We start from the raw sequence: 24,918 nt of genomic DNA on the forward strand, positions 1-24,918 counted from the left end.
GGCCTGGGGAGTTCTGGGGATGGTGCTGGCCCACTGTTGGGTGAGGCAGGGTCCTGGCAATTCTGGCTGCAGGCCCAGGGTGTCCCAGGTCAGCTGGCTGCAAGGCCCAGTGGGTCCTGGGGCTTGTGCCAGCCCACTGGTGTGTGGTGCAGGGACCTGGCACGCTGGCTGTGGGGCTTGGGACTCCCAGTGCTGGTTCTGGCCTGCTAGTGGGTGGGGCCAGGTCCCTGTTCAGCCTGAGGGGGTCCCAGGACTAGGGGTGACTGGCTGGTGGGCAGGTAAGCCCCAGCACTAATAGGCTAGAGGGAAGACTCCAAAATGGTGCTTACCAGTACCAGTGTCCTCATGGTAGAATGAGCTCCCCAAAGTGGCTGCTGCCAGTGTCTATATCTCCAGGGGAGTTCCAGTTGCCTCCTGCCTATCCTGGAAGCCGTCCAAGGTCAGCAAGTGAGTCTGACCCAGGCTTCTTTCAGATTGATGCCTCTGAGCTGGGACTTGGAGCGTCTGAGATTCTGTACATGCCCTTCAAGAACAGAGTCTCTAATTCCCACAGCCCTCTGGCTCTCCTGAATGCAAGCCCTGCCTTCAGAGCTAGATGTTCTGGGAGCTTATATTTCTGGTGCAGGACCCTAGGGTTGGGAAGCTTGAAATGGGTCTTGGACCCCTCACTCCTTGGGAAGAACTTCTGCAATTGTGCTTTCTCCTCTTTGTGGGTCACCTACCTGGGGATGTGGGTCTTGACTATACCACAACTCCGTCACTCCTACCCTTCTTGTTCTGGTTCCTTCATTATATCTTTAGTTGTAGAAGGTCTTTTCTGCTAGTCTTCAGGTTGTTCTCATAGACAGTTGCTCTGTAAACAGTTGTAGTTTTGGTGTGCCCCATGGGAGGAGGTGAGCTCAGGGTCTTCCTACCCTGCCATCTTGGTGACCAGGAAATCATTTAGATCAGGATTTCTCAACTTTGGCAGAACTGACATTTGAACTGGGTAATTATTTGTTGTGGGGGTTGTCCTATATATTGTAGGATGTATAGCAGTATTCCGGGCTCCTGTCCACTAGATGCCAGTAGTATCACCCAGTTGTGACAACCCAAAATATCTGTGTTTTCAAACCCCCTCTTTCAGGGGCAGGGGACAAAATCCCTCCCACCTTGTTTGAGCATTGCTGTATTAGATCACCTTTAAGTTATGCATATGTAATATTATGGTAGAGATTATGTAAACTGGGGCGACTTTGGACATTTCAGGAGAAGGCTGTTAGACCACTTAGTGGGATGTTATAGAGGTGATCTTCTAATATTCTGTAATTCTTATAAATAAAATTTTCTTTAGCTCTCGTAAGAAAACAAAAAATGGAGAAAGGTCGGAAAGATTGGCAACATCAAGCTCTAGGCAGAGTGCGAGCTGCTAGCAAGTTAAGGGCAGTCACAGGAGTGAGAACAAATAGGTGACAAAGGAGGCAGGATGGGATTTAGCTCTTGCTTTCACAGAAATGAATCTTAGCAGGGAAATGGTTGTCCTTTCAAATGCAAGCCAGTGGCAACTTCGAGCTCAGTCCTGAGTCGGGGACACAGTCTACCAGGGCCCCTGGTGGGGTTGCTGGGCTTCCTGGGTGTATTGGAATTTGTAGAAATACATGGTTTCACAGTACCTATTGCCTTGCTTATAGTAATGGGTGGACAGTTGTTTTTTCAAGGAATACTTTTGAGGGCAGGGGGAGGAAGGGTATGGTTTGCCTGAATAAATGTGTTCACTTTAGGCTCCCATTAGTTAAATGAGCAAGAAGAGAAAAGTATAGCAGCATTCCACCAGGTGGTGCTATATCTGACTCATTCACCAAGCATGGCTGAATTAGGTTTTCTGTGACCCTGTCTCTCCCGGTGTATTTTCTCAGTCCTTTTGAAATAACGTGGATTGAGCTATACTTCAAATGAAAGATATCTGCCGGTTGAAAAAAAATTTCCATTCTAGTGTTAATCTCTACTTCTGACTCAAAATATATGCATTTCTATTCCAAGGATCTATCTTGACAACCAAGCTCAGGCTCAGAAGGCGCTAGAACATATTGTGTTCATAACAAAAGATTTCTCCCTTTTTTCAATTTTAATTAATGCTATCACCAGGTGATTTGATAACACTGTGACTGGCAAGTACAAGCAAAACTGATACAGAAAATTTTAACTTCAGTTTCTTCAATACTCTGCTGACTGTTATCAGAGATGAGTTTCATGCCTACCCTCATCATCCTGGGATATAAAAAAGGCAGAAGTTAGGATATTAAAATGTTTTGCAGAGCTCTGAAATACAATAATGTGCTCCAGAAGACAGCCCTATGACCTGGAGGTCTGGTTACATGGCATTTAAACAGGGAACTTGGCCGTGATACACCAGGACAACTGGATAGCCTGACATCAAAACAAGAAGTTCTATACATTCAATATCCTGTGATAAACCATAATGGAAAAGAATATGAAAACGAATTTTTATATATGTATAATTGAATCACTTTGCTGTATAGTAGAAATTAACACAACATTGTATATCAACTATACTTCAATTAAAAAAACAAAACAAAATGAGAAGTTCTAAGGGCTCATTTAAGCAATTATCTCTTAACTGGGAAGTTGTGAGATTCACCATCTACTGAAATTTTTAATCCCTTGGGGAGAAAAAGGATACAAATATGTTTATCTTTTATAAATCTTCAGGTCAGTCTACCAGGATGTATGAGCCAAGAGAAAGAATTCCCCTGAGGCTGTTATAAGTAGGTGTTTTGGTTATTTTGTTTTGTTCTTTTAAGGAAGAGAGACTATTATTGACCCTCAGCAGAGGTAGCCTTAATTGAATAGTAACATACTAAAGGACCCTCAAGGAGGATGGGGCAGTAGTTAAAACAGTGGGTGGGTGGGGGGTCCACATCCCATTTAAAATATGGTCAGAAGAAAAAGACAAGTGACATGGTCTCAGGAGAAGAGCAGGCAAAATGGAAATCAAAGATAGAAGTAAAGAAAATGGAAGGAAAACCTGCCCTCATGTGTTTATCATATACGTGTTTATCAATTAAAATATTAATAGCACAACAATGTATACTTGTCATATATTTTCCATCAAAATAATGGAGAGGAAGGGTGAGGACAGGTGGAATGGCCAGGACTTAGAGTTACTAAAGCAAACACAAAGTTCCTCATCTCAGGCTTGCCTAGGGCAGGGCTTGACCATAAAGTGTATTTCCTTTAGAACTCGCTGAAAACAAATACTTCTTCCTTTTAGTATTTTAATACAAACATACTGGTAAAAATCCTTATCAAACAAATACAAACTATAACAACTGACTTAAAGATTTAAAGACATTGAGAAGCAGGATGGGGATGGTAGAGTGCACTAAGGTACCTCAGTGATCTTCTAAAGGTCTGTATCTCCCGTATTCTAGAGAAGCACTTCCTAAATTGCCACGTGTCCTTCCTTTGGCTGCTTTCTATCCCTACCCACAAGTTAACATGTGTTGTGTGAAGAAAAAGAAAAGTTCCTTAGTGAAACACATTTGGGAAACACTATACACTATATGCCCTTCTTAGAGATTTCTGGTGCACTTGGGCATATTTAAAGGGCATCAAAATATTTGAGAGGCTCTGGGAAAGGAGACTCTGTGTAACTGACTCAGCATTTCCCAAGTTTAAATCCCCATCCCCGTCCCTACCTTCACCCCCAGGAATACTCATTAGCATCTCACAGGCCTCTAGTCTCCTCTAGTAGAGTGTTTGGGAAATGTTGTTCCATAGATACAAGTATTGTGTCTTCTTGATACCTTGAAAGGATTGTGAAGATTTACAAGACTTACCAAAAGGATCTACTTAATATCCTGAGAGTTCAGATTTTTGCTCAAATTTGGCTTCTTGGTACAATTGTTTAGCTTTTGCCCTATCATTCTCCTAATTGAAACATCATCTGTGTTGGGAAATAATTGTTTTGTGATTCCTGTAAAAACAACAAAACACAGAAAAACACTGTCAGAAGGATGTAGACTCACAGATGCAGAGAACAGACCAGTGGCTGCCAGTGGGGAGAGGGATGGAGGAGGGGCGATATTGGTTGGGGGGGTAAGAGGTACAAACTACTATGTATAAAATAAGTTATAAGGATATATTGTACAACTGGCAATATAGCCAATATTTTATAAGTATAAATGGAACATAAACATTAAAAATTGTGAAACACTATATTGTACACCTGTAACTTATATAATACTATACATCAACTATACTTGAATAAAAATAAATTAATTAATTTTAAAAAAACACTTTATTAGGCCTTCGTATCTTAAGGTATGAACGGAAATAAAACACCAATCAATTCACATTATAATTTTGTCTCTATTTTGAAAAAGCAGCCCAACACCCATGAGATATTTAAATAGATGAATCTGTAGGCAGATTTTTCAAAGCAGAGCAAGAGATAACAAAAGTCTATATCATAAACTGAGAGCATACATATACGTCTTCCTATGGTACCATTCAGCTTTAACCTTGCTGCTTGCTCTGAATGCTAAATGCCCTTGATCCAAAATGCTGGGAATTTATTTTTACCCATTCCCAACATCAGTTGAAACAAGCAGATTCTGACTGACTCTTTTCCAACTAAGAAATGATGCACTATTAAAATATAGAGAGCTGCGATTCAGTGAGTCCTTAAATTTGTTGGATATTTGCAAAAAAATTACTTGATATCCTAAATTATTATATTTAAGGAGATTAATTTAAAAACCATAAGTAGGATGGTTAAATTAACCTCTGTTTTTTTCTGAATAAAAGAAAAGGAATATTTCTTTCTTTTGTTTTTTTTTGTGTGTGTGTTACACGGGCCTCTCACTGTTGTGGCCTCTCCCGTTGTGGAGCACAGGCTCCGGATGCGCAGGCTCAGCGGCCATGGCTCACGGGCCCAGCCGCTCCGCGGCACGTGGGATCTTCCCGGACCGGGGCACAAACCCGTGTCCCCTGCATCGGCAGGCGGACTCTCAACCACTGCGCCACCAGGGAAGCCCGAAAAGGGATATTTCTAACCAAGATAAGGAAAAGAAAATACGACATAAACTGTTACTAAAATTTTGTTGGAAAGGATTTTGAAAATTTACTTTTCTAAAGCTATGAATTTTATGAATCCAAATTTTTCAGTGATATAAAATTCATTTTTATTTTAATAACCATTTTTAATGTAAAGTTTTTGTACAAAATTCCCCATATACCATAAGAGATTTAGGCTATCCTCAGATTTTTCTCTCATAGAAAAATAAACTTGAAGAAAAAAAAAGATAATGAAAGAACAGCTTAAAGCTGAATGGTAAAATAATTTCAGATTCATGTGACAATATAATACAAACACATTATCACCTATGATTTCTTGGACTTCATTCTGATTCATAGCTGGTTTCACTGCCTTGTCCCTTGAAGTAGAGGATTTTGCCCCCGTCAGGCTGTGTGTGGCCATGTATTCATTTGTGTAGAGCACTTGCATTAAATCATTAATAAACTTCTGAGGCTTGCTCTTGTTGCAACGGGCAATCTGCCATTTTTCAATCTTGAACTAAAAAATTAAAAATAATAATTGAAATAACTGAAAAAGGAAAGGAAAGGAATATCTGAAGAAATATATTACTCATTGAATTAATACAGACCAGAAAACAAAACCAAGTCTTTAAGGTGATGTATGATACTTTTAATATATAGTGTACATTTCAGGGGTTAGAATTAGATGTAAACTTTGAGATAATTCCCAACATTTATGAGGTATTTGTTCTAGAGTGTATACAAATTCTTGTCATGTAATCTGGATTTGGTGCTTTAAGGATTAATCCATCCTTAACATTTCCTACTACGCGTGGTAGCATAATAATGGCCCACTGACAATATCCACATCGTTATCCCTGTAACCTTTGAATATGTTATCTTATATGGGAAAAATCAACTTCGTACGTGTCATTAAAGTACCTTGAGATGGGGAGAGTATGCTGAGTTATCCAGGTGGGTCCAGTCCAATCACGTGAGTCTTTTTTTTTTTTTTTTTTTTTTGCAGTACGCGGGCCTCTCACTGTTGTGGCCTCTCCCGTTGCGGAGCACAGGCTCCGGACGCGCAGGCTCAGCGGCCATGGCTCACGGGCCCAGCCGCTGGGCGGCATGTGGGATCTTCGCGGACCGGGGCACGAACCCGCGTCCCCTGCATCGGCAGGCGGACTCTCAACCACTGTGCCACCAAGGAAGTCCCCTTTTTTCTTTTTTTAACACTTAATATTTATGTATTTTATTGCAGGTACGAATATGTACATTTACATACACATATAGCTTTATGTTTATAAATATATACACACAGTATCTGGTACGTAGTAAGCACACCGTAAATGTTAATAAAGAAAATGGCTAACATTTATTGAGCGCTCACATGAGCCCTTAACTGCAGAAGAGGGAGGCAGAAAGAAGACACAGAGGAAGGAGGAGAGAATAGAAGGGTGAGAGGGCTTTGCCTGCCCTGACTGGCTTTGAAGATGATGGAAGTGGACCATGAACCAGGGAAGGGGGCTGCCTCTAGAAGCGGGAATGGCCTTCTGTTTATAGTCGACAAGAAAACAGAAAACAGGGAACTCGGCTCTAGAACCATAAGAAACTGAGTTCTACAACAACCCCCATGGACAGGAAACAGATTCTTCTCCAGAGCCTCCAAAAAGGAGAGTACCTGCCAGCACCTTGATTTTACCGCATTTCTGACCTACAGAACTCTGAGGTGGTAAGTTTGTATTATTATAAATCCCTAAGTTTGTGGGAATCTGTTACACAGCAAAGGAAACCGGTACACTAAGATTCAAATATTCTGAATGTTCGATAGTGAGCATTTAATTATTGCTCTTGAAGGCATAATTTCCCAGGCTGATTCTAATGAAACTTGTATTTTTAGCTTCTACTTCTTGATTAAGAGAAGTCGGAAAAGTAGAAGAATTGTGTTCTGCCAGCATGTACAGCCTAAAATTCACTTTGTCTCAATGATACAGTTTTATAACCTTTAATGCATAGTTGTCCTTCTGTCACTGGTTTAAGAATTTCCTAGTTTAATAACTTCATCGTTGTCCACCATTTGACTTTAATTTTCTGAACTGGATATTCATTTCACAAATAATAGATTTATTGTAAAAAACTGTTTTATGGGGCTTCCCTGGTGGCGCAGTGGTTGAGAGTCCGCCTGCCGATGCAGGGGACGCGGGTTCGTGCCCCGGTCCGGGAGGATCCCACGTGCCGCGGAGCGGCTGGGCCCGTGAGCCATGGCCGCTGCGCCTGCGCGTCCAGAATTATGTTGTACAGTAATTTTAATTTTGTATGTCACCGTATCCCAGAGAAAGATGGGATGGTCTTCCAGCTGACCTGTTTCTCATCCGTGTGATGCTGTTCCTCAGCTTTCAAGGAAATTGGTGAACTGGAATTAGAATTAGAATTACTACATGTGGAGGCAAATGAATCTGGTGAGGAGTTATTTGTTGCTCTCCAGAGGGTGGACGCAGACGTGGACAGGGTTCCTCCACCCTTGAGCAGGGCCTCCGCCATACTAACCAATTCTTCAAACTGGGTGACGGCCTGTGGTAAAACTAAAATGGCAAGAAAAAGTAGCACTTTACAAATACTTGTCATAGCAGCCTAGATACATATTTTCTATGATGTGTATATGCATAGAAGTATGTAGAACAAACTGTTAACACTTGCTATCTTTGGAAAATAAACATGGTAAGAAGAATGGTTGGAACATATTTCCTTTTTATTATTAAATTATTTAATAATTGCTTAATAATCATCAATTTTAAAAACTTGGTTATTGTAGTCAAATATAAATGCATTACTTTGTAACTAACATAATGTTTTTAAGACTTGATTCTTTTTCTAATTGCTAATGATATTATTTGAAGGTGTTTAAGGAGACATTACTGATTCTATCACCTTCCATCAGGCCAGTTTAAGTGACAAGATAAAGTAAACCGTTTCTCACAGATTGAAATAAATTTTCTATGGCCTTAGTGCGTGATTTGCCAGGGAGTCAAAGGCCATCAAATTAGTAAAAATTCATGGCCACAGTTCAAATCTATGTGTTCACATATTAAAGATGGATTTTGGTAATCAACTGAATGTTCTCTTTGTTCCTTTTTTTAAATGGAAACTTACACATTCAAAGCTTTCATGCCTCCATGTTAAATGGTCTTCTCTTGTTATATCTAGTTTGTTTCCTAAGGACAAATAACATTTTGTTGGAGTTGGAAGACACCTTGAACCCTGTCTAATTCAACTCCTCACTCTGTGGTTGGGGGTAATGCCTGCTGGAGAGGCGAAAAGAATCTGAAACTTTTTTGTACTTTTCTAAACATATTATTGAGCTATATAATCTTTGGAATAATAGCTGATTATACATTAGTACTATGTTAATAGAAAAATTTAAAAATCTGCTAAAGAAGAAAATCTTATTTTATATTTTTTTCAATTAATATTTGCTAAGCACCTCTCATGTGCCAGACAGTTGTTCAATCAGCAATTATTTATTGAACACTTAATAATATTAGACATTTATCTAGCTTCTCCTCTGTGCCAGGCACTATTCTGGGAACTTTACTGATGTTCATTTGTTTACTCCTCATTGCAACTCTCTGACATAGGTATTATCATTACCCGCAGATAGGAATTATCATTACTCGCAATTTACAGATGAGGACAGTTAGGCAACGAGAGGTTAAATAACCCATCAGGGTCAACTCAGTGAAAAGAAGAGCCAACGTTCAAATTCGGACTCCGCCAATTCCATGCTATAAACTTCTATGTCATGCCAACTCTCAACATTTGCCCACCACTCTGTTAGGTGCCAGGGATGAGACTGGGAGCAAAACCATATGTGATCCTAGACACTTGGAACTGTGAGGGAGTGGGGAGTATTGTTTACCTAACCATGCTGTGTGTAAGAATTTGGCCCGATCAAAGAAGGTCTGGCCACCTGTCCTAACCGCCACCCACCACCCCCCAGTTCCTGGGAAGTAACCTCTCAACCCTTGAATTTCCCAAGCCATAGCAGGAGTGTCTTTGTTATTCATGGTGAGCCCCTTAGAACACACCTGATTTATGTTTATGCTAAGGAGTTTCTCAGGGTGGGGACAGTCACACCCAATAATCTTAGGGTAGAAGCTGGCCATAGCCAGAAAGCCAGAGAGACCATGTGGGCAATCAATCAGTGAATCAATCATGTTCACATAAAAACTTTGGACACCCAAGCTCAGAGACCTTCCTGGGTGGACAATCCTCTGTGCGTTTTGTTGCAACATATAAAGACAAGTAGGTAATGTATCCTGAGGACAGAAGTTCCTCACTTGGAAACTAACCAGACTCTGCCCTATGTGTCTCTTCCAACTTTGCCTGGTTCTAATTTGTATTCTTTCCCTGTAATAAATGTAACCATGAATATAATAGGTTTTGGTGAATTAAGTTTCTCTGGCAAATTACTGGACCTGAGGGTGGTTTTGGAAAACCCCTAAACTTGCAGTCAGTATCAGAAGTCTTAGAAGACTTGACAGTCTAGAGGACTGTGCCCTTAACCTTGCAGTTTGGCTAACTCAAGGTACATGCAAAGAAATGAAAAATCACAGTTGTTAAGGTTACAAAGGAGAAGCAAACAGCCTAGAGAGGGAAGGGCCACAGAGGGCTTCTCTTAGGAGGTCAAGATTGATCTGAAACCTGAAGGCTGAGCAGGAATTAAATAGCCGGAGGGAATGAGGAGGTCATCAGAAGCATAGGAAACACAAGTTCTGTATTTGAGGAACTGAAAGAAGGCCAAAGCTGGAATGTAAAGAGAAAAAGGGAATTCTGCATTAAAGTGGGGTTTAGAGAATATTCACTGTTTTTTCTAATAATGAAAGTTATACATGTTCATTGGAATATATCCTTCTTGCCATTTCTATCTTTGTATATCTCTATCTATATTCATGTATTTTCGCTTACATAATTAGGACAATGCTATATGCATAGCATTGTATCATGGTTCTTTTGTCCAATTAAGACCATAAATTGAATATTTTGCCTATTTTATTAAATCTTGGAAAATATGATCTTTTGAGGTCGAATTTGCTTAGAATCAAAGTCAAGATCTTATGTGAAGTCTGAGCAGAATTTAAGTAGGTAGAGGGGGATGAGTTTGACAAAAGGATATAGCCAATTAGCTCACACTAATATGTTCGAGATATATATTTCTGCCCACCCAGAAATTTGCCTCATGTTTCTTCCAAATCAATCCCTGGACTCACCTCAGGGGCAACCATTAATGTGACTTCTTTAGTCAACGACATGTTTTACCTGTTCTAGAATTCCATATAAATGGATACAAACAGTATATTCTCCTTTTTTTGGTCTGACTTTTTTGTTGTTGTTGTTCTGCATAATGTTTTGAGATTCATTCATGTTGTTGTGTCAGTTAGTCATTCTTTTTTCAGGAGGATGAATATTATTTTTATTTTTTATTGAAGTATAGTTGATTTACAATGTTTCAGGTGTATAGCAAAGTGATTCAGGTATATATATATAGATATACTCTTTTGTTGCTGAGTGGTATTTCATTACATGGATACTCCACAATTAAAGTATCCATTCACCTGCTGATGGGTAATTTTCCACTTGAACACACGACTTTAAGGATTCCCTAATATCTCAAGATATTGATGTCCTCTAATTTATTCAAATGCTCCTTTTTTTCCTTTTGGAATTTAGGTTGCTTCCAATTTTTCTTGATTACAGACAAAACTCTTATGAACCACCTATCACACACATCTTTATATGCATCTCTGATCATGTCAATGCTATAAATCTCTGAAAGCATAACAATAGGCTCAGAGGTATAAATGTTTCCAAGACTCAGTTAATGTCACCGAATGGCTCTCCGAAAAGAGTCTTCCAACTTAAATGCCCACTCGCAAGGTAAGAAGTCATCCACATCACTGCACCATCAACAAGCGGTGTTCATTATTAACAACAATATTCACTATTTTAATAGGTTAAAATTTTAGTACAATTATTTAAATTGTAATTATTGCAGTTATTTGATTATTGTGAAGTTGAATACATATTTACTTGTTTATCGATTATTTGAACTTATTCTATGAGATACCTGTTAGACCAAAGAATGTTAGTACTTTTTTTACTTTATGATAGCTTAGATGGTTTTTGTCAAGTGCTTATAGGAATGCCTAGTGCATTATAAACACAACATATTAGCTATTATTATTAATTCCCTTATATCTTGAGCACTTTAACCTTTAATTTGTCATAAGTTGCAATTATTTTTCTTAGAGTATTTTAATTTTAGTATGTTTTAAATGTATACACGTACAAAATAGATAACTAATAACAACCTGCTGGATAAAATAAATAAATAAAATAAAAATTTTTAAGAAGCACACACATATTTTTAGTTTTTACTTAATTAAAAGTAGCAGTCTTATGGAAGCAACCTAAGTGTCCATCGACAGATGAATGGATAAAGAAGATGTGGCACATATACACAATGGAATATTACTCAGCCATAAAAAGAAACGAAATTGAGTTATTTGTAGTGAGGTGGATGGACCTAAATTCTGTCATACAGAGTGAAGTAAGTCAGAGAGAGAAAAACAAATACTGTATGCTAACACATATATATGGAATCTAAAAAAAAAATGGTCATGAAGAACCTAGGGGCAGGATGGGAATAAAGACACAGACCTACTAAAGAATGGACTTGGGGACACGGGGAGGGGGAAGGGTAAGCTGGGACAAAGCGAGAGAGTGGCATGGACATATATACACTACCAAATGTAAAATAGATAGCTAGTGGGAAGCAGCTGCATAGCACAGGGAGATCAGCTCGGTGCTTTGTGACTACCTAGGAGGTAGTCACAAAGGGAGAGGGAGGGTGGGAGGGAGGGAGATGCAAGAGGGAAAAGATACAGGGATATATGTATATGTATAGCTGATTCATTTTGTTATAAAGCAGAAACTAATACACCATTGTAAAGCAATTATACTCCAATAAAGATGTTTTTTAAAAAAAAGTAGCAGTCTTTTCCTTAGTTCATTTCCTTAGTTCATTCATTTACTTTATGCTTAGCAAGTCATTCAGATCAGTTAAATATTCACTCATATATTTCATACAGTTTAAACATCTTTTCACAAGTAAGTTTTTTTTCTCCCTGGATATAATTTTTTCTAACTTTTAATGTAAAAATTTAAACACACACAGAAAATAGTAAACTCCCATGTACCCCATGCCCTAGTTTCCAACTCATGGCCAATTTTGTTCCACCTCTATCCCCACCCACTTTCTCCGCACCTCCAAAATTACTTCAAGCAAATCACAGGCATCATTTCATTTTATCTGTAAATATTTCTGTGTATATCTCCAAAGGTAAGAAATTTAAATATATATATAATATATGGTTATATATATATATATATATAACCATAACACCATTGTCACAGCCAGAAATACTTAGCAATAGTTCTTGAATATCATTAAAAAAAAAAAAACCAAACTAGCAAGTGTTCAAATTTCTCTGATTGTCTTGTTGTTTTTGTTCTTGTTTTTAGCTTGTTTGAATCAGAATCCAAATAAAGTCCATACATTACAATTAGTTGCTGTCTCTTTTACAAACTATAGGTTTCCTTTTCATCTCCTAGTTTTTTCCTTGCAATTTATTAGTTGAAGAAACTGGGTCCTTTGTCCTGCAGGGTTTCCCACAGACTGGATTTTGCTGCTTGCACCCCTAAGGGGGTGTTTAACATATTCTTCCCTGTAGTTAGATCTAAAGGCTTGATCAGTGTTTTAACTTCCAGCAGGTGGCATTGAATGCATGGTTACCTTTTGTTGCGATATTAGCGGTCACTGATGATCACTGCCTAGATTCAGCAGGGGTTGCAAAATGGTGATATCCTAATTCTTCATTTAGCTAGAATTCTTCTACCAAGGGAAACTTTCTCTCATCAACTATTTGGCTACCCTGAGGTTCATTTCATATAATAATGGCAGGATAAATGCTTGATTTTTCAGTCTGTATTTGCCAGTTTTCAAAATACTGAGTTGGTTCTTTCAGATGACCATTAAGTTTTTTCTCTTTTGAATGAAGTCATGCATGTAAATATACATGATAACCAGTTTCCCTTATCATTATTATTGATGCTCCAATAATAATGATCTTTAGCCAATGGGAACCTCTTCCAGTTGACACGTCCACGTGGTCTTTGCTGACCTCCTTGCTTTCTGGTAGGACAAGATTTTCATCTATATTTCCTGTTTGAGGCACCTGACAAATCTTGTCCATTTCCTGTGCAAGTTCTGGAATCAGCCGTTTCTCCAGGGAACCCCAGCTCCCTTTAGTGGGGAACGGTATTTCAAGTCTACACCCCAGTGCTGGGAGTGCTCTTTGCTATTGAGTTCTTGTTTCTAGGCCTCTTCGGTGAACAGTATTAGAATATACATATTATTAATTTTTAAAGATAAAAATTCAACCTGTGTCAAAACCAGTACTCATTCAAATTCAGAACATGGCGTTTTAATTTAAACTGTACAGTTATGTTTTTAGTACGCCACATGGTGTGAAATTAGAACCTAACTGAAACCTGCCCCTCCCTGCCACATTGGAATATCAGTTTTCCCAGCACCATTTGTTGAATAATTCATCATTGTCCTAAATGGCTTGCAGGACTCACTATGTAAATTGTCAGGCCCATTGCAAATGGAAAATGCAGGACTCCTTGTTCAAAGCTTCTTCAGAATTTTAATATGGTGACAGTATTTTTAACCAGTATGTGGGGCCTTCCTAGGAGCAGGGCCCGGTGTGACTGCACTGGTCATCCTACAGTGATAAACAGACATTATATGGCACTCACCTTACCAGGTTCTGCTCTGAATACTTTACATGTCACCCAGGGAAGTACTTTTATCATTTCTATTCATCTCACACTCAGTTACACAGCTAGTAGGTGGCAGAGCCAGGATTTGAACCCAAGTGGCTTGGCCCCTGTAAACCCATGCTCTTGACCACTGTGCCACAGTGGCTCCGGGACATTTCTTCCCTGTACGGGAGGTATTATCCAGGGATGTGTGTTCTGTTCCATCGACCTGCTGGCTCTTATCCTAGTAAGTTGCTTTTAATTATCAGAACTTTATATGATTTCATGTTGACAGTTATGCCCTCAGATTCTTTTTCATAATGTTCTTAACTGATTTTGCCTATTTATTCTTTCAGGTTAACTTTAATATAATTATTGTCAAATTACCACAAAAATACAAACCAAAACAAAACAATTATGGGCATTTGATTGGGATTCTAGTCAAACTGTGAGTTATTTTGAGATGAATTGGCATCTTCTCATCTATGAATTTGACATCTCTCTATTTAAATTTGTGTATTTCTCTATTGACTTTTTAATTTTTCATCATAGATTCTACACATTTCTTGTTAGGGTAACTAGTAGATATTTTATAGTTATTTGTAATTAATGTGTAGATTCTTTTTTATTATTTTTTTTAGGAATAAAACCAGCAATTTCTGATCTATAAGGAAATTACTGATTTTTCAAAAAAAATGGTAGCTATTAGATTTGGGGCACCTATTATGTACCAGGCATTTATTATTTTTTAAATACAATAAGGCTTATAATGAAAAATAGCAGTCCTCTGCCCTACTGCTCACCACCCTGGATTACCTTCTACTTCCTAGAGGGAGAACTTCGGATCCACTTACCTGTTTCTCTGGTAGCTACCTTCATAGTCTTAAATAATAAGCATATACAACTATTCTTTTATTTTTTCAGATTCATATAATTATTTATTGACTTTCAACTATGTAACATGACAAGGCAGCCCTCTTTCAACTCCTCCCCAAGCCACACAGAAACACACACACGTGGTATCCACATGTGCAAACACATACACACTGTTCCCTCCATCATCCCAGGATAGTGGTAACACAACTGCTAATTCAATAAATACTGTGCTTACATTATTATAGTGATGTAATTCTCAATTCCTTTCCTTTAAAACATGACTTTTTTCCTAGAGTTAAAATGATCTCATTTTTAAAAGCTTGCTTATTATTATTATTTAACTGTTTCTCTGACTTAAACATCTCAAAACTTCCTACCAGAGGTGTAAAATCTCCTTGCAGTATGTTTGGTAGATGACATCATGTCATCTATCAATTTCATGTTTTTCTCAGTGATCTCTCTGCTGCAACCCCTGTACCCGTCCACCTCTAGACCAGCTGCTTCCAGGCTACTGTGGACCTGTCACCCTGGAGTGTCCCCTCACTATTATTCTGTGGCTACATCCTGTCCCTCTCCTGTACTGGACTACCTGTTTTCTAATTGACTTTCTAGATTCACTCTCTCATTTTGAAGAAGCACACCCACCCTTAGCTTTTGAAAAAGAAAGCACAGGAAGTACATTGAGCCTTCATAAGTATGAAAATATTATTATTCTGCCCTCACACTTGGTTGATGGTTTCACTGGGTATAGAAGTCTAGGTTTAAATCATTTCCCTTTAGAATTTTAAAGGCATTGCTCAATTATCTTAGAGCTTCCGGTGTTGCTGGCGAAAAGTCCAATGTCATCTGACTCCCACTCCTTAGTGGGTAACATGCTTGTTCGCTCTGAAAGCTTCTAGATTTTCCCTTCCTGGTGTTCTGAAATTTCACACTGTTATGGCTTAGATAAGCCTTTTTGCTTTTGGTGGTATCTTTTTGATGTGCACACAATAAACTTTTACTAATTACTACTTCAGTGATTCACTGGTTTTACTTTGGCTATTTCTGAAATTTTGACAGCTTTCTACTGTATTTAAATGAACCTGGGCAAAACTTAATTGATTTTTCCTTCTTTACTGAAATCTCATTAGTTAATAGAGTGGAGTTTTCGGCTGAGGCATTGTTTTCCCTGGGTATACATTCATTCTTTACGAATAGTGATAATTTAATACCCTTTTGTACAATAGACATACCACTTTTTTCCTTTTATATCTTATTGGCTGGTCAGTTGTGGTCCATAAGATATGTTTCAAATGTTTAACACATTCACGTAGAGCACACAAATGTCTGTCATTCTGAATGTCTAGAATGGCATATATATTCTGCTATTTTTCTTAGTTATCAGGCTTTATAGACAGATAAACAGCTCTGATTCTTAGTTCAAAGACGAATATTGCTGAGCAAAAGTTAACTATCCACTCTGCACTCTTCTCTCAGACCCCTTTCTTATTTGGATTATACATTAAATTTCAACTTTCTGACATCTTCCTAGTTCCCAACTGTAGCTTCACAAGGAGGCCTACTATGACCATGTTATCTTAAACTGTAAAACACCCCCTCTCCCTCAAATCCCCATCCTCCTTTACCTCTCCTATTTTTTCCATAGCATTTATCACTAGCTAACATATTGTATAATTTACTTAATTTTACTTAATTGTTATTTTTCATGATTTTGACTGCTTGCCTCAGTGGAATGTGAGCTCTGTGAGAGCGGCGATCTTTGTTTTGTTCACTGGGTTTTCCTAGGTACTTAGAGCAGTGCCTGACATATAGAGGACCTTGTAAATATTGACTGAAAGAAGAAATGCATGCATGAATACTGCAGTGGCAGTTGGCAGTTCCTGACTCTTCCTGTTGCTTGAAATCTAACCAACAGCCAACTTTACTTTGGTTTCTAAGGGTACATTGTAGTGTGTGTGCATGCAGGGGGGCAGACAATATTAAATACAGAACAGAGTATGTAGACTTTTAAGTGTCAAAGAGGAAACGAAACGGGAAGGGATAAAAAAACATTGCAGGGGGAGAGAGGTTGAAAGTTTAGATGGAGGGAGGAGGTCAGGGCAAAGATGTATTTAGAGTGAAGATTTGAAGTACGTAGGGTGCAAACTATGTGGATATCTGGGGAAAGAACATCCCAGGCCAAGGGAATAGCCAGTACAGAGATGCTGACGGCAGGTCACGTCTGATGTCTTTGGAGGGAAAGCAAGTGGTCCGGTGTGGCTGGATCACAGAGAAGGATGGGGAGAGAGTAGAAAACAAGGCCAGAAAGGTATGTGGAGGGGAGGTGGCCGGATCACGTAAGGACTCAAAGATCATAAAACCGACTTCAGTTTTACCCCCTGTGGGTAGACGTGCACTGGAAGGGTCTGCAGGGAGAAGTGACGTGAGCTGGCCTACATTTAGCAGGATGTTCTTGCTGCTGTGTTGAGAGTGGACTTCACAGGAGCATAAGCAGACGTGACAACACCAGTGAGGAAGCCACCATGATAACCTGGGTGAGAGATGCTGATGGTTTGGACCAGAGTGGCTGTAGTGGGGGTGGTACAAAGAACTCTATTCCAGAGATATTTTGAAGGTGAAGCCAGTAGGATTTGCCAATGGACTGAGTGTAGGGTGTAAAAGAAATACAGAAATACAAGACAGCATTGTGGTTTTTGAGTTGAGAAACTGGAACAATGAAGTTAGCATTAACCGAGGCGAGGAAGAAAGAGAGGAGCAGGTGGCAGGGGAAGGGTGGGAATGTGGTCGGGGGGGTGGGGCTGGTATTTTGTCTTGAGATGCCTGCCAGTCTTGTCAAAACACAGTTAGCCCATGAGCCTGGAACTAAAGGGAGAAGTCCAGGCTGGAGATAAGTCATAGTTATTGATGGATTTAACACCATAGAATTGGATATGATCCCCTATGAGGTGAAAGCAGATAGAAAAGAATGAAGTCCAAGGACTGAGCCTGGGGCATCATCAAATATTTAGAGGGTAAGATGATGAAATGAGGCAGCCATATAAACTGAGACGGAAAGCTCAGCAGTGGAGGAGGAATGTGGTGCCCTAGAAGCCAAGGAAGGAGAAGTAGCCAAGGTGTCAGATGTAACAGAGCCCTTAATGATGTGACCCTTGAAAAATGACCTTCGGGGTTAGCAATATGAAATTTTATGGGCTGAATTGTGTCCCCCCAAAAAGAGATGTTGAAGTCTAACCCCCAGGACCTTAGAATGTGACCTTATTTGGAAATAGGGTCTTTATAGATGTAATCAAGTTAAAATGAGGACATTAGAGTGGGCCTTAATCCAAAATGACTGACGTCCTTATAAAAAGAGGGAAGTCTGGACACAGAGACAGACAAGCACACAGTGAGGTCATCACATGAAGACTGGTCTTAATGCTGCCTCAGGCCAAGGATCAACCAGAAGCTAGGAGAGAGGCCTTTCTCAGCGCCATCAGAGGAAGTGTGGCCCTGCTGACACCTTGATTTTGGAATTCTGCTGTTTAAGCCACCCAGTTTGTGATACTTTATCACTGCAGCCCTAGGAAACTAATACATGGAGGTCATTGGCGATCATGAGAAGAGACGTTACAATGGAATGACAAGGACCTAATTGAAGTGGGATCCAAAGGGAATAAAAGGGGGAAAATTGAGAACAGTGTATAGAGTCAACATGTAAGGAGTTTTCCTACAAAGGGAAGGAGAGAAACAGGGTGGAAGGCAGAGAAGCAAATGGCCTGAGAAAGGTGGGTTTCTTTTGGTTTGTTTGTTTTCTTTAATGGGAGAAATAATTGTATGTCTGATGCTAATGGGATGATTCACTAGAGAGAGTGGGGAGGATCTCTGGAGCTCTGTCCTTGATTAGCAGAAAGAGGATGCACAGATGGACATACTGCCTTTGGCTGGACAAGAGGACAGGTCACTCACGGGTGACAGGAGAGGCAGTGGAGGTTAATACAAGCACAGGTGCAGGGAGCTGACAGTCTTCTCACATCCTCCAAGTTCTCTGTGAAGCAAAGGCATCAGCTGAGAGCAAGGATATGGAAGGTGTGGGAAGCTGGCAGAGAGAGGAGAAAATGAAACAGCAACTCCAGAGTGAGAGACAGAGAGAAACTGTTCATAGTGATGGTTCTTTTCATATACTATTTTTTTAATTTTATTTTTTGTCCATGCCACGCAGCATGTGAGATCTTAGTTCCCCAACCAGGGATGGAACCCGCATGCCCTTAACTGGAAGCATGGAGTCTTAACCCCTGGACTGTCAGAGAAGTCTCCTTCATATACTATTGAAACTGATTTGCTCCTCTTGCATTTAGAATTTTCTCATCTAAATTTATGAAAAAAATTGATCTAATTTTCTTTTGGGGGGGTCCATGTGTCAAGTTCTGGTGTTAATAAAAACAGAGACAGAAACAATAACGATGATTACTGAGCACCTATCATATATCAGGCCCTGGTAAAGCATTTCTTCCAATTATCTAATTTAATCATCTTGGCAAGAAGGACATGAGAGATTGGCTCCATTGTGTAGATGAGGAAAGTGAAGCTGGGGCTGAGGGCAGGACAGTGACAGGCCAAGGCTTACAGCTAGTAAGCAGGGTTGGGATTCAAACCAAAGTCGGTGACTTCAAGGTCAATACTTGAACCAGCAATGTATGCTAACTTTATCAACTAGCTTTTCATCTTACTCCACGTTCTGGAACAGATGATATAAAAATAAGAAAAATCTGTTCTTTGAAAATTGCAAAAACCTCACCAGGAAAAACCATCAGTTATAAAGATGCAATATTTAAAGCATAAAAAATAAGGAGAGAATGGCTCGTTGGTGGAATAAACATCTTATTTCCATTCATGTGCCTGTTTCTACTTAAAACTAGGAAGCCTTCAATTTAATCAATATTTGTAGGAACTCATCTGAGCCATTACTCTGTCAATCTAGCTCACCACAATGTTCTGTCTCCTACCATTTCTGTCTCCCCAAATATTGTGGAATTGTCTTCTTTATTTCCACAGCCATTGCCCTAGGCAAGGCTGCCGTCCTGTTAGTCCAATGACTGTAATACCTTTCAAAAGTAGTTCTCCCCCACTCTCCTTTCTGTGTCCCTTGTACTCATTTTGTACACAGAAGCCAGAGGGATTTATTTTTAAAATACTCTGTGTATTTACTGTTTTATAACAGAATGCTGCCCCACATAGGATATACTGCCAAATATTCAGCTGTACAAAATAGTGCATGATGCCTAACTACAAATGGAAAACATAATTTTTAAAAAAATAAACACTTAAATACAATATAGGATTCTGCAAAAAAGGCATTATTCCAGGTTGTTTTTAATTTTCTTGGGCCTGTCTTTCCCCTTTACGTCTTCAATGGAATGTGATTATTTTCCACACCACTGCTCCCAACCCCAAACCTGAAATTTAACATATGGAATCTTTAATTCCAGTGAGTCTATAAGAGATCACAACAGGCCCCATTTTCTAGTGCTTTCCTTAGCAGAGGAGAATGGGATAAGTACATCATGAACACCTTGACATATCTGTTGTCTTACTGATCTTTTCTCTCTAAGCCTATATTAAACACTCAATAAACATTTGTTGGCCAGTATTAAATGAATATGACATTTGGTATTTTGTAGGAATAATCTAACATTTTTAAATCAATAAACTAGAGGCTTCAATAGAGTGCATCCATATTAAATTGTGTAATCACAGATTTTCTTAAAATGTGGTTTTTGATTTTTTTTCTCTAAGGTACTGATTTTTTCATTCTTGACAGCTGATTGCAATACTTTCCCTCATCAAGTATTTTTCCTTTCATCTAAAAATGTTAATTTTCTCTAAGTTTACCTTGAAGCATGACCAAAGACTGTCGAAGGCGGCTGTTTTCTTTCCGGATGTTTGTTAGTTTTTGTTTCAGGCCTCTTATTTTTGTGCACAATTCCTCCTTCGACAATTCTGCTAGAGGCTCTTCATCCTCACTGGAGCTCTCACCGGGCAGAAAGGCATTTCCCGAATATGGGTCTCTCTAAAATACAAGGCAGGCACAACAAAAGCATCAAGGCAGCTCTCGTGGTTTATCCTGTGTTCCGGTTGCTGCTGCGACTTAATTAGACCTACAGGCTCCTGTTCTTCCAGGAGGGGAGCTGGGCCCTTGCGAGTGATCTAGCCTCAGCTTGGTCCTCCACTATCCAGGGGAACTCAGAATAAAAGAGGACATCAAAGTTTCACACACACGTCTCTTTCAAAACAGTAATCAGGATTCTGACTTTCGGCCTAACTTCAGTGAAAAACACAAAGTAGAAAAATAGTATAACAGAGTAGAATCAACCAGACCACCATTCAGATCTCTGTAACTTATCTACATCCTCCATTTCTCTCCCGACACCTCATCCACAGCCTTTCTGTTGAGACTATGCCATGAGGCTAATTTGGGGGTTTATTCCATCAGAGAAAGGAGAAAGATTTACCCAGAACAAAAAACTGATGTCTACCTTTTAGTTTAAAAAATATTTTTTTAAGGACAGCAGGACAATAGTCCGAAAACGTATGCATTTGAGTTGTAAAACCCAGGCTTTGTTGAGGCAGAAAAGAATTTTCTCAAATTACTAAGATGGCCTTTATATTTATATTAATCCAAATCTGGAAAATTGGAGCACAGAATGAAATTTATAAAGATCCAAATCTAGAAGCCTGGAGTATGATGTTTCTAAAAATAAACTTTAGAGTAGGAGAGATAAAAGCACATGTACACCAGAACACAGCACTGTGCGTCAACTATATTCCAATAAACATTTTGAAAATAGAGATCAAGAAAGTTCCTGCTGAATAGGAAGGGAAGACACCTCCTGAGGCCAGGTTGAGGAGCAGGAGGAATTCGGAACAGGAAGGACAGAAAGTCAGATTCTAGTGTCTGCTCTTCCTGCCCCGACCTTTGTGGGGGAGAGAGGTGGATCACAGGGGTTGGGGTAGATGATAGCAACATCCAGATGAATGAGGGGCAGTCCCAGGGCATCAGGGCCGGCTCCGTGCTTCTCAGCACGTCATAAATGCCCTAAAGGGGCCCCATGTCCAGCAACATCAGGGCAAAATGGTGCCTTCTGGGCCACGGATCAGAAATGGACAAAATTGGTGTCTGGACAAATGAACCAGAGACAGTGTCCAGACTCCCCAGAGCTCATGCAAAGCAGCTGGAGAACCCAGAGGATCCCTGTGTCCCGGTCAGGAACTGGGTAAGTGCTGGGGGAACTGGTGAACAGAGAGGCTACAGGGTGCCAGAACCTTACAGAAGATGACAGTGGGTCCCAGCACAGCAAACATCAGCAGATGGTGCCAACAGAACCCCCTGGGAGCTGGAGGGAATGCTGTGCCTCAGCAGTAACAGTACTGGCCCCTAAGGAAACAGGCAGAAGACTTAGAGCCTGGGCAGAAGACCAGCTGTCCCTCCCCAGACGCGGGATGATATGTAACACTCCTCAAAACTTGAAACACTTCCCAGGAAAATAACAGGAAGTGGAGGAGAGTGAGAAGCTAGTCCCCATTGAGACTTAAACTCTGAAGTGACTGAAACTATACCAATACCTCAAAGGGATTTTAAACACCGCAACACTCTAACTGGGCTTCCCTGGTGGCTCAGTGGTTAAGAATCCTCCTGCCAATGCAAGATACATGGGTTCGAGCCCTGGCCTGGGAAGATCCCACGTGCTGCAGAGCAACTAAGTAAGTCCCTGTGCCACAATTACTGAGCCTGCGCTCTAGAGCCCGCGAGCAACAACTACTGAAGCCCATGCGCCTAGCCTGTGTTCCGCAACAAGAGAAGGCACCGCAATGAGAAGCCTGCGCGCCGCAAGGAAGAGTAGCCCCCTCTCCCAGCAACCAGAGATAAGCCTGTGCACAGCAACAAAGACCCAACGCAGCTAAAAATAAAATTAAAATTGAAAAAAGAAAGAACACTCTGTAATTCACTGTCAATGGACAAGTTCAAGCTTCCCACCCACCCCCACTTTTCTTATCTAGCAGGGATGGAGAATTGAAAGCCAGATGAGATCAGTTATAGAAAATACAATTATATTTTTGTATGATCAGTAATGTATACATTCAACCTCACTCCTTATTTTACAAGTATACAAATCTATGTATGTATACATATTTCATTATTCCACATGTGTGTGACATATATAATATATGTAATGGTAATGAAAATTACTATTGTCCTGTGTTGGCAAGTAGATAAGTACTCATGCTAGATATAAAAATCTTTAATTAAAAAACTGATGGATTTGGTTAAATAGAAATGAAATATTTATTTAAAAAAACTGAAGGATGCCTGAGATCATAGTTCTAAGCAGAGTAATTGGGAAAAAATAAAATATATGGTCTAGTTCTTGCAGCAATTTCCCACAAAAGAGAAATGAAATCAAGCATAAATCCATTAATAAGCATCATTGGAAGACAACGTTAATAGACAATAGATTGGGCTAAGATATTTGCAAAATCTAAAACCACATGAAACTAATTTCTACAGTAGATACGGTATATGCGCCAATCAATAAGAATAGAACAGGAACCCACCAGAATAGCATAAGAAACCCAGCAGAAACTGTGAAAACTCAATAGAGAAATGGACAGTGGCAGAGACCACTGACTATCACCAGGTATTTGTTCTCCCATTCTTCTACAGTAATAGGTTTTTAGCTCAGCAGGTAGGTGTCAGCTAGATTACATTTCCCAGACTCCCGGACAGCTCAGTGTGGCTTATGTGACTAAGCTTCCACCAGTCAAATAGGAGTAGAAACAATGTGTACCACTACCGGGTCATGACCTTAGGAGGAATGAGCTGGTCTTCTCCTGCCTGAATTCTGTTTTTGTTGGCAGAGAGGAAGGCATGCAGGCGGGAGCTAGAGCAGTCACCTTGACCCAGAGACAGAGAGGCTGTGTGTTAAGGAAGGTAAATGAACAAGATAAGAGGGATCCTCAACATTTTGGCACTGCTACAGCAACCAGGACTGCTCTTGCTATTATGTGAAAGGGAAATAAACTTCCATCTTTATACGCCACTGTGATATTTGGGTCTTTGTTACAGCCTTTGCAACATGCATCTTAACTAATGCAGATTTTGGTATCTAGAAGCTGGCTACCCAAAACTTGACATATGTTTGAATTACTTATAGGTCAGGTTATGGTCAAAAAGAGCAAAGGTATTACATGCTGGAAGGTTGCTGACTCTTGTTAGACCTTGGTGATGACACATTTGGTAAAACTGTCAACTGCAATGCCTTGGAAGGTGCACCATGTGCTTATTGCCTGGAAAAAAAATGTCTGTGTGTATCAGTGACTTCTTGTCAGTGCTTTGCAGAAATGGAAGGCTTTCCCTTTCCCTCTGCATTTAGAATGTAGCATGCAATTTAAAGTGAGTCCAGTAATGTTAAATCTTCAAGGTTTGAAAAAAAACGAATGATGTCTACATCTAAATTGCAAGAGATAAGGAAAAAAGCCTGTGAACTCAAGGCTTTCTCAAGAGCTTCTCTTTAAGTGTTCTCTGCCAAACACTGAAATCCATCCCAATGGTAAGCCTCAGCTTCAGTGCATTATCTTCAAGCTTTTTGTTTCATATGGCAATTAAGTCACTGCCAAAAGTTGGAAAGAAAAGAGGCTGAGCAGTCATAATAAAAGAGGAGAGTTTTCAGGCTTATTTATGACCAAATAAGATCTTTGGCTGTAGTTACTTGCAATGAAACCAAACAGAAAGAAATAGTTTGGAAAGCTATTAAGTTTTTGAGAAACACAAATTGCAAAAGAAACCATACTACTGGCCTGCTAGAGCAGGTGACTATTTTGCCCTCAAGGAACCACTGGACAACCCCCCCCCCACAAACCTGCACCAGCAAATAGAAACAAGATATCATTTTCTCCCATCAATTACCAAATATATGAAATAAGGACATAAATGCTAAGTGTTGGCAGGGAAGCACAACATGGAACCCCTTATGCACTGCTGCTGGGCATGTGGACTGATGTGGACATTCTGGAAAGCAATTTCATTGTCATATGAAAGCCATTACTCACCCTTCTAAGTGTTTATTCCAGAGACATTCTCACGCT

General features: G+C 39.7%; 1 protein-coding gene across 3 annotated transcripts in view; it reads right to left on the reverse strand.

The window, feature by feature from the left end:
* The window catches only part of BEND6 (BEN domain containing 6), a 51,709-nt gene that overhangs the window by 5,967 nt on the left and 20,824 nt on the right, over positions 1-24,918 (reverse strand). Inside the window, exons 3-6 of one of the 3 annotated variants that reach the window (XM_059077106.2) lie at positions 20,668-20,845; positions 7,402-7,622; positions 5,386-5,578; positions 3,840-3,976 (exon numbers count right to left, since the gene is read on the reverse strand). In XM_059077106.2, coding sequence (XP_058933089.1) covers positions 3,849-3,976; positions 5,386-5,578; positions 7,402-7,622; positions 20,668-20,845 — 720 coding nt within the window. In that variant the 3' untranslated portion in view covers positions 3,840-3,848. Of the gene's footprint in view, positions 1-3,839; positions 3,977-5,385; positions 5,579-7,401; positions 7,623-9,700; positions 9,844-20,667; positions 20,846-24,918 lie in introns of those variants that run through there. The other 2 variants (XM_067005894.1, XM_067005895.1) reach the window with 2 other exon arrangements.

This window comes from Kogia breviceps, chromosome 10 (genome assembly GCF_026419965.1).
Source record: "Kogia breviceps isolate mKogBre1 chromosome 10, mKogBre1 haplotype 1, whole genome shotgun sequence".
Classification (NCBI taxonomy): domain Eukaryota; kingdom Metazoa; phylum Chordata; class Mammalia; order Artiodactyla; family Physeteridae; genus Kogia; species Kogia breviceps.